The 9,910-nt window shown below is 33.8% G+C and overlaps 1 protein-coding gene and 1 long non-coding RNA gene across 2 annotated transcripts; one reads left to right on the top strand and one right to left on the bottom strand.

The window, feature by feature from the left end:
- The first annotated feature begins 714 nt into the window (after positions 1–714).
- LOC149498707 (uncharacterized) lies at positions 715–3,011 on the top strand. The gene is made up of 3 exons (XR_016319522.1): positions 715–800; positions 880–939; positions 2,837–3,011. It is a non-coding gene; the product is annotated as an uncharacterized LOC149498707 (long non-coding RNA).
- Positions 3,012–7,785: 4,774 nt separating this feature from the next.
- On the bottom strand, positions 7,786–9,697 carry LOC149498706 (uncharacterized). Its single transcript, XM_089717375.1, has 4 exons — positions 9,667–9,697; positions 9,305–9,541; positions 8,497–8,753; positions 7,786–8,408 (listed from the first exon to the last, which is right to left on the bottom strand). Exons 1-4 carry the CDS (start codon positions 9,695–9,697, stop codon positions 7,905–7,907), a joined length of 1,029 nt encoding a protein of 342 aa, XP_089573501.1. The 3' UTR covers positions 7,786–7,904.
- Between the last annotated feature and the right edge of the window lie 213 nt (positions 9,698–9,910).

The following is a 9,910-nucleotide window of genomic DNA, read 5'->3' as shown; positions in this document are numbered from 1 at the left end:
TACAAATATTTTGTAACGTTCATTGATGATTACAGTCGCTTCACTTGGATCTATTTTTTACGACAAAAATCAGAGGTCTTTGATGTTTTCCAAAAATTTTTAGCCTTAATCGAAAATCAGTATTCTAAGACTATCAAAATCTTGCGTTCTGATTCGGGTGGGGAATACATGTCACAAAAATTCCAAGTTTTTCTTCAATCAAAAGGGATTCTATCTCAACGAAGTTGTCCATATACCCCTCAGCAAAATGGTGTGGCTGAGCGAAAAAATCGCCATTTACTTGATGTGGTTCGAACTTTGCTCATTGAATCATTTGTTCCACCAAAATTTTGGGTTGAAGCCTTATCCACTGCCGTACATCTCATAAATCGACTTCCCTGTAACGTCCCATTTTCTATTGAATCGAGTTGATGCTTAGAGTCGAGTCGGGCTGATCTAAAACCCGGTTCGAGCCATTAGAGTCTAGAGTGGGCTAGAATGAAATAAGGAGAAGAAGTGGACTTACTTGAAGGAAACAAAAAGATCAAAGTATAAGGATTAGGACTTACTTGCACAAAAAGATAAAGTTGAGGTATTGAGTTGTACCATTTTGACACTTGAGGTACCATTTGGTAATTTTCACATAAAAATCAATGTAATTCTAGAGACTACCCGTGAGTTCCATTTCATTTTCATTTCTTCATCCTTATCTTCATCTTCTTCCTCTATTTTCCTCTTCCACTTTCCTTTCTCCATCACTTTTAATGGTAGTGAAGATTTTAATGGGATTCAAGCATTAATTCAACTTCTATTATATCCAAGTAAGTAAACCTTCTTGAATTTCATACTTGAATCATTTGGTGATATTTTTAGATGATTCATAAGAATTCTTATGTGTAGGAGAGGTGATCTCAAGGTAGAAGGAAGCTAAGAAGAAGATTCCAAGCTTGTTGAGTGAAGGTGTGCTATCTCCTTTAGTTTAATTCATTTCCTTGCATGATAATTTGTGTGATGTGTTGAAATGAGGAGATATGTTGCTTAATATTGAGTAAGAAGACTGAAAATGGTGAAAAAGCATGAGATGAAATGAATAAATGAAGTAGATATTGAGTTCATGCTGAAACAAGTTTTGCTGGAAAAGTTACCAATAACTTCACCTTGATTTTTACCCTATTTAACGATGGAATTAGGAAGTGTCATAGAAGAGTTATTTGTTCCTCTATGTGTTAGCTTTACATGGGTTTTTGAATCACCCAAATCGGAGTTGTATATTGAGAGATATGACCAAAAGAGTACAGACTGCGCAGGCTGGAAAACACGTCGCGCGCTCGCGAATTTCATTTGCGCGCTCGCGAATTGTGTCTGGAAACTCTCTGACTCTCATTTGCACTTCTCGCGCTAGCGACTTTGCATGACGCGCTCGCGAATTGTGTTCTGATGCTCTTTTGGACTTCATTTTCAATGCAATTGTATTCCTTTGCTCAACTTGTATGCCTCCAATCATTTTAAAACAAAAAGACAACATTAGAACATGCATCAAAACAACATGCAAGCATACAAATGATGTGAAATGAGGTAAACACAACTTGTAATTGTATTCTATGCAATTGTGAAATGATGTGAAATGGTGTGTGAAGTTACGAATTCTATGTAATTGTATTCCTTTTCTCAACTTGTATGTCTTCAATCATTTTAAAGCAAAAAGACAACATGAACACATGTATAAACACAAAATGCAAGCATGCAAATGGTGTGAAACTAACATGACACAAGTTGCCCGCTTGGCGAGGCTATCAGCATACAGGTAAGCAGTAAATTTTATGAAATGATGAAGCAGTTAATTTTATGACACAAGCAAGTGAAAATAACATGACACAAGCATGCAAATTATGACACAGTTACTATGCATTTGTTTTATCTATTGACATACCAACATTATGCTCCATTGAGGTTAGGTAGAAACCATGTAGATAAGGCTATGTCGCGACATAGAATAGCAGATCTGCGCCCCATACAGTTTGGTACTCCGGCTACAGGCCGTTGAGTAGATATGATTATATAGGCCATAGCAGCCAAGCATACAGTTTCATCCAGTTTCATACAGTTTTTCTTATCACTTCGGTTTCACTATAACCTTATGGAGCCATACAGATATCTTGACATAACATTGCATGAATCATACAGTATACTAAACAGCAAGAAAGATCATCAAGGTAAAATGAAAGTATCATGATATGTGTGCTTACATTCCATATGTGAGTAAATGTTTATTTCTACATATGTGTGTGCTTATATGTTTCTTTATTCATTGTGATATTCACTGAGTTTAATCAAAGTTGCAGAGTTCATACAGCATAAAGAACATCAGGTAAGATCATGAAAGTATAATGCTATATATGCTTACAAGTTTATTTATTGAATCTTTAAGGAGCCATACAGTCATGAGATGTTATTAATCATAACTTATATGATGTGACTAAAAGTGCATAAGTCATATGGCATAATGAATAGTAAGTAAGACAATGAACATATACTGTTATGTATTCTTACATGTTTATTGATTTCATTCATACAACACAATGAACAGCAGGTAAGATCATGATAGTATCATAATGTGTGATTAAAGGTTCATGTAAAGGAGTTATGAGATAATTAGAACTAAATTATTTATGGTGTGAATTAGAAGTTTATTCTTTGCTATAAGGATGCATTGATGTTGAAATTTACTGAATCTATGATTTTCAATGCTTTTATGAACTTTATATTTTAAGTTAGTTGCCATCACACTTTGTTAAGTATGTGAATTATGAGCACCACTGAGTTTTATACTCAGCGCGTCGATTTTTATCACGCGTAGGTTGAAGATCGTGGTTGCTACTTGAAGACTTGAAGAGTACTATCAAAGCAGAAGTGATTAATTTGGGAGTAGTAGATTGAGAGTTATATAATTAAGAATTATGGCATGTATTAAGATTTATGGCATGTATAATTATTACATTTGTTAGAGCTATGTGATTGTAAATATAAGTGAAGCATGTAATTATTTTGGTATAAGTAGTTGGAGATAAGAATAATACTTATGAAATGATTGAAGATGAAATATTTTACTATAGTTGGTATGATTAGGTCCTGAAGACTTGATATAGATCATGAATGCACTTAATTGTTGGCTATTACATGCTATTGAGGATTGATACAGTTATGACTATATATATATAAAGTGTTATTGTGTTATGATGATTAGTTGGAGATATTGAAAGTTTGGAGTTTAATTAGGAATATTTTGTATTCATAGTTAGCATACAGGATGATATCAACATGACAGGACATGAGTTCAACCAGATTGTAGCGTCTCGGCTCGGTTCATTCGGGTTAACGGGTGGACCGGGAAGTGATGTTACATTCCCTCACAGACTCTCAATAATCAAACACCATATTTTTTGCTTCATAAAACCATACCAAATTATAAACATTTACATCCTTTTGGATGTGTATGTTTTGTCCTTCTACCACCTCACGAACGAACCAAGCTTTCCCCACAATCAATAAAATGTGTCTTTCTTGGCTACGCACCAAATCAAAAGGGTTTTCAGTGTTTTGATCCAACCACCCAACGGATTCGTATTTCTCGTAATGTCATTTTTTTCGATACCAAAAAATTTTACTCTTCCTTTGCAGGCTCATCCAATACCTCTTCTTATACACTGCTTCCATCTTTTGAAGACAACTTCAATGACTCACCTTCCAATTCTTCTCTTCCAATAACCCGATTTCATCCTGGGATTGTGTATACTAGAAGACCTGTTCATAGACAAATTCAACAACAATCTGATACTCCATCAACAGTAATGGCACTTGAAGCTTCGCCTGGGTCCCCTCTGCCACCTGAGCCTGACATTGCACCTCCACCACTTAGAAGATCTGCTCGAACCATCAGAGCCCCAGACAGGTACGGTTTCTCTCCAGAAAGAAAAAATGAATCTCATACATCAATGGTTGCTACTTTGTCTTCTATTGCCATACCAAAGTCATATTCAGAAGCAATTAAATCTGATTGTTGGAAGAAAGCTATTCAAGATGAACTGGATGCTCTGGCAGAGAATCAGACTTGGCAACTTAAACCGTGTCCACCAGAAATCACTCCCATTGGTTCCAAATGGGTTTTTACTGTCAAATTGAAAGCAGATGGTTCTTTTGAACGTTGTAAAGCTCGTCTGGTAGCGCTAGGAAATCGCCAGGAATATGGGATTGACTATGACGAAACATTTGCTCCGGTCGCGAAAATGACTACAGTTCGTACAATTTTGGCTATTGCAGCTTCTCAAGACTGGCTTATACATCAAATGGATGTTAAGAATGCCTTTCTTCACGGTGATCTTAAAGAAAATGTTTTTATGCGTCCGCCACAGGGATTGCAAACTGGTCCAAATGAGGTATGTCATCTGCAACGTTCTCTATATGGGTTGAAACAAGCCCCTCGTGCCTGGTTTGCGAAATTTCGTCAAACTTTGCTTGATCTCTCCTTCCAACAGAGTCAATATGATCCTTCTTTATTTTTCCAAAAGACAACTCAAGGCATAGTTATGTTACTTGTATATGTGGATGATGTTTTAATCACTGGTAGTGATACTGTTTGCATTCAACAATTGAAATCATCTTTAACTGCTTCATTTCACATGAAAGATCTAGGGTCTCTTACTTATTTCCTGGGATTAGAAGTTCACAGAAGCACCAAGGGAATCTTTGTAAATCAACACAAGTACATTCAAGAACTAATTCACTTGGCTGGGTTAACAAACACAAAACCAGTGGATACTCCTATGGAAGTTAATGTCAAATTTCGTAAAGAGGAGGGTGAACTTCTACAGGATCCTACATTATATCGGCGCCTTGTTGGAAGTCTTATCTACTTGACAATAACAAGACCGGATATCTCTTTTGCTGTCAATTTGATGAGTCAATTCATGGCATCTCCACACCACTTACATATGGTTGCTGTGAAACGCATAATTCGGTACTTGCATGGAACTCCACATCGTGGTCTATTTTTTCCAGCTAACTCTTCCCTTACTCTTGCTGCTTATAGTGACTCTGATTGGGCGGGTTACCCGGATACTCGTCGGTCTACAACCGGGTGGTGTGTATATTTAGGTGAAGCTCTAATTTCTTGGAAATGCAAGAAACAAGACAGAGTCTCCAAGTCTTCCACTGAAGCGGAATATAGGGCAATGTCTGCAACATGCTCAGAAATAATATGGTTGCGTGGTTTGTTATCTGAATTGGGTTATACTCAAGCTGGGTCAACTCCTCTTCACGCGGATAATACTAGTGCCATCCAGATTGTCGCTAATCCAGTCTACCATGAGCGCACCAAACACATTGAAATAGACTGTCATTCAATCCGAGAATGTTTTGATAATAATGTAATCAGCCTCCCATATATTTCTACAACACAGCAGATCGCCGATATCCTGACCAAGCCCCTCACTGCTGCTCGACATCAATTTTTCTTAAACAAATTGATGCTGCTTGATTCACCAGCATCAATTTGAGGGGGGGTGTCAATAACAGCTGTATAGTGAGTCAATATCAGCTGTAATTATTGTATATATCTTTACTAATTTGCTATAATTCTGGTATTTAATAGCTGTAATCTGGAGATTTATTGGGGATGTAAATATGGGATGTGATGTGCTTAAATTTAGGAATATTGTAGGCTATCTCTTGTATAAATGTATATGATACAGAAGCATGAAGGGAGACAGAATTTTCTCCAAATTCTTTTGTCTTGTTAGGAACTTCGTTTGGAGCCTGGATAACTTGTTCAGGTATTTCTGTCTCAACTGTACTGTCTTCTTTTTCAAGGTCAGATACTGAATAATGCTCAACATTGTGAACAACAATTTCAGCTTCTACTATAAGAATATCATTCACAAGATCCTTTTCATTAGGAGCTTTTATTTTGCTAAGAGGAATAAAAGATGTGAAACCCCAAGCAACTTCTTTTGTTTTGAATACATGGCCATTGGTTGTTTCTGCAAAATATACGTAAGTATTGGGCTTAGCCTCACCATAATTCAAGATATGAGCATATATGATATCAAAATAGGTTATTAATACATCATTCCTATGATAACTATCGTATGCGTTAGATATAGTTATAGGGGTAATCCTCCCCTTGACTCGTGATTTAGTGAAAATTAATATGGTCGAGAGGAGTCGAAAGTTAGAATCTCCTGTCCCTTATATTTTTTTGAAGGGAAAACTCAGAAATTGCATTAAGAAAAGCCCGACCACTAATTAGTCTGAACAAGAAAAACAATAGAGGGTGAAACATCTTCAAACCAAAATAGTTCCTCAAAAGTAAACGAGAGAGTTTCTTTAGCTAAATTATAAGCGACTCCATTACCGGTTCGATAAACATAAGACAAAGAACAAGTAGAAAAGCACTGAATGAATTCTTTAAGAATTAGTAATATGCTTCCCACTCCTCACATTAGTTTCCAAATTACCATTTCTGACGGTAGCATTGTTATTGAATTGATTAATTACTGAAAAACTAAAATCCACATCTCTGCTCCATCCATTAGGCAAGCTTGATAAATCAGCAACTTCCAGATATATTGGCAAACAATCTACTCGGTTTCCCTTTGGGCAAATAAGCAATCGCCTAACAAATATACCACAAACAAGAAAACAAATCTAAAAAAAAAAATTGTTTAACTATTTAGTAAATTTAAAAACCTCTCAAGTATGCTAATCGACTAACTACTGCAAGTCGAAGATTTAAAAGTTTAAGATTTGGAGATATTTAATTAAATTATATAATTACTAATTCGCTCGATTCAGTAATTTTGATGCTTACGAATCACAGGCGGAATGAGTAACCCATGTTTTAAGTAACACTGATATTGTGAAATTCGTAATTAATAGCCTAACAATTTAGGCACATTTGAAAAAAAAAAAAACAAAAATAGTATTGGATCAGTATGATTAGTCGAAAATATAGATTGAAAATACAATGATGGGAATAGAAATGTCACTAGATTATATTACCATGTACAGTCACCCACAGAGAATTTCTGAATACAATTTGTTTATTTATTTATTTATAATTATTATGTGAATATGAAATGTAATAATATATTTTTTCATAAACTTTTAGAAATAAGAAAAAGAATATATACTTAGGTAAATTCTAATAAGTTAAAAATATGTTTATTATAATATAATTGTTTAACCAAATATATACTACCCAAAAAGAAAAAAAAAAAAAAAGAGAGGGTTCACAATGGAAAAAATATATATAATGACGTTTTTAAATTGTAAATAAATTTGCCAGATTCCGCCAACAAAACAATGATCAAAATGTATAAATTTTACATGGGTCAAGAAATTAACATAGTACTTAATCTAGTCATATCATTTGGATTTTGGAGCACATCATGATGTCACACTTCTATTTTAGGAAGAATTCATTATTGGAATTTTTTTAAAAAAATATAATTTATTCTAAATTTATCATGAGAATTATTCACAGGATAAACCCAAATAGGAAAATCAACTAATCAATCAATCTATTTTCAATAAGTATCAAATTTCGTATTATATACAATGCTAATTAATAATTAAAACATTAAAATTATATATATATATTATTTTTGTAATAAACCCGATTATATTAAGCTCAATTATGAAATAAACCCGATTTAAAAATTTTAAAATATTTTTCATTTAACTTGAAAAGTAAACCTAGCTCCCTCCTCATTCATGATAGTTAAAATAAATCCATTATTTTTTTTGAAATTATAAAACACAATAATTTATTTCAATGATATTATAAATTCAGTACAATAATGAATAAATTCAATCCAAAAGAAAAAAAGATTGCACAATTCAATTCATTAAAAGGGACATTAAGCATTTCAAAGACCTAACTCCTCCTTGTAAAGTTTCCAACGAATATTAGCTAATGCTGATTTCTCTTTTGCTCTAACCCACTCAGCATTAGCTTGCTTCATTTCCTCTTCAAGCTTTGTTTTTTTCTCCAGAAGAGATTTTCTACGATTCTCAGCTGCTTCTACAGTGGCTTCAGCAGTAGGGATTATTTCTTGATACTCTTTTAATCGAGAGGCAAGATCTTCAAGAACTGTTTTCTTTTGCAAATCGTTTGTATTTGGAATAAGTGTACGAATTATTTCTTCAATATTGCCAAAGACGTTAGCCTGTTGGATAGCCTCTAATGACATGTTAAAGAATCCTGCCAAAGCTTCATTTTTTCGCTGCAAATTATGAGGCTGAGGTGAAACTGAAATATCATCGGTTGAAGATGATCTTTGGGTTGTAGTTCTGCTTGAAAGCTCTGTTAGGAGATTCTTAGATTTAGTTTGCACATCTTGGGAGGATTCTTTAGGCTCGACGTGAGGATCCTGTCATGGCAGCCAAAAAAAAATATATATATATTTTCTTTTGAGAAAGAAAATTCAAGAAAACCTGTCTTTTAATGGAAAGAATTACCTTTGAAAGTTCCTTTTCCTTAGCGATCACTGGAGGAGGTGGTGGAGGAGGTGGTGGTGCCTGGATGCTTTGTTGTTCAGGTTTTTTTGGCTCGACTGATACTGAAGGATGCATAACATCGCTGACAGTAAGTTCAGCTTCTATTATAAGAGTATCGTCCAGAAGATAATTTTCTTTAGGATCTCTTATATTGCTAAGAGGAACAAAAGATGGGAAACCCCAATTATCTTGTTTTGCATTGAATTCATGTGTTGTTTCTGCAAAATATACATAAAGTTTAAGCCACATATATATAGTATTGGCTTAGCCTCACCAGAATTCAAGACGTGAACATATATAATATCAAAATAGGTTATGCATTATTTTCATGTCAACTATGATATGCATTAGATATAATTACAAAGGGTACATCCTCCTCCTGTCGATAAATTCGAACATGAGATCGTCCGCTCTTTACGTTAGTAAAAAGTTCAATAAGACCACATGTGATTAATTAGCATAATAGAATACTTGTTGATAATTCAATTTAGAAACTTTTATACATTTTCATAAAGATTAGTTAGAGGGAGTGATTGTATTAGAGACGTGCTAGCCTACTAAATGGCACAGGTTACGCCAGACACAATACATGTTTTATTTCAATTTCACCCTACATAATATCAGTAATATTAAAACTACTTAATTAACATTCTCAAAGGACATTACAATCTTTTCACCTGTTTTGCACGGTAGCTGTGCCTAACACAAGTTATGCAAAAAATGTTTTCCTCGAACCAAAAAAAAAGGAACTTAAAGTTAAATCAATTACCTTTTCTGAATGTAGACTTGCTATTGGATTGATTAATAACTGCAAAACTAAATTTTGCTTTTCTGCTCCATCCAGAAGGCAAATTTGCTTCATCAGCAACATCCAGATATATTGACAGATAATCATCTACGTGGTCTCCTTTTGGGAAAACATTCAAACGCCTGATAAATTTACAAAACAACAAAAACAGGAAGATATTTAACAAGAAGACATTAAGTGTCAATATTGGAATTGTTACTGCAAATAATAATTTTGAATTAAAAAAAAAAAGAACTTTCACTGATTAATGAATAATAATTTAGGCTTTGTTTTTTTTATAAAAAAAAGTCAGTTTTTCATGCATAAAAAATTATATTACAAACTTATATTCGTTGAGCCAATGCAACTACTCATAGATTTTGACCCATAATATAATATTTAGGACTCAACAAAACACGAAAAAAACCAATGGAATTGAATTATATGATTCAGTTTGATTTTAGTTTTGATAGAAAAAATTAAAAATTGTCTGTTTAGTTCGTTTTTTATTATATTAAACCGGGAAATCCAACTATTTTAAAACCTAAATTGATCTAACTAAAAAAAAAAAAAAATCAAATCGAACTG

The sequence above is a fragment of the Jatropha curcas genome, chromosome 1 (assembly GCF_041381405.1).
Source record: "Jatropha curcas cultivar XTBG-Jc1 chromosome 1, XTBG_Jcur_1.0, whole genome shotgun sequence".
NCBI lineage: Eukaryota > Viridiplantae > Streptophyta > Magnoliopsida > Malpighiales > Euphorbiaceae > Jatropha > Jatropha curcas.
The sequence above is the reverse complement of the archived record's forward strand: the minus strand, read 5'-3'. Positions and strand labels throughout refer to the sequence as shown.

Bases quoted from the DNA above. Each gene is read 5' to 3' on its own strand.
- LOC149498706 (XM_089717375.1), bottom strand. From the start codon at position 9,697: ATGAGTAGTTGCATTGGCTCAACGAATATAA. The intron at 8,754-9,304 runs GTAATTGATTTA...TATATTTTGCAG, and splicing joins CAAGTCTACATTCAGAAAAG to AAACAACACATGAATTCAAT. The intron at 8,409-8,496 runs GTAATTCTTTCC...CTGCCATGACAG, and splicing joins AGGAAAAGGAACTTTCAAAG to GATCCTCACGTCGAGCCTAA.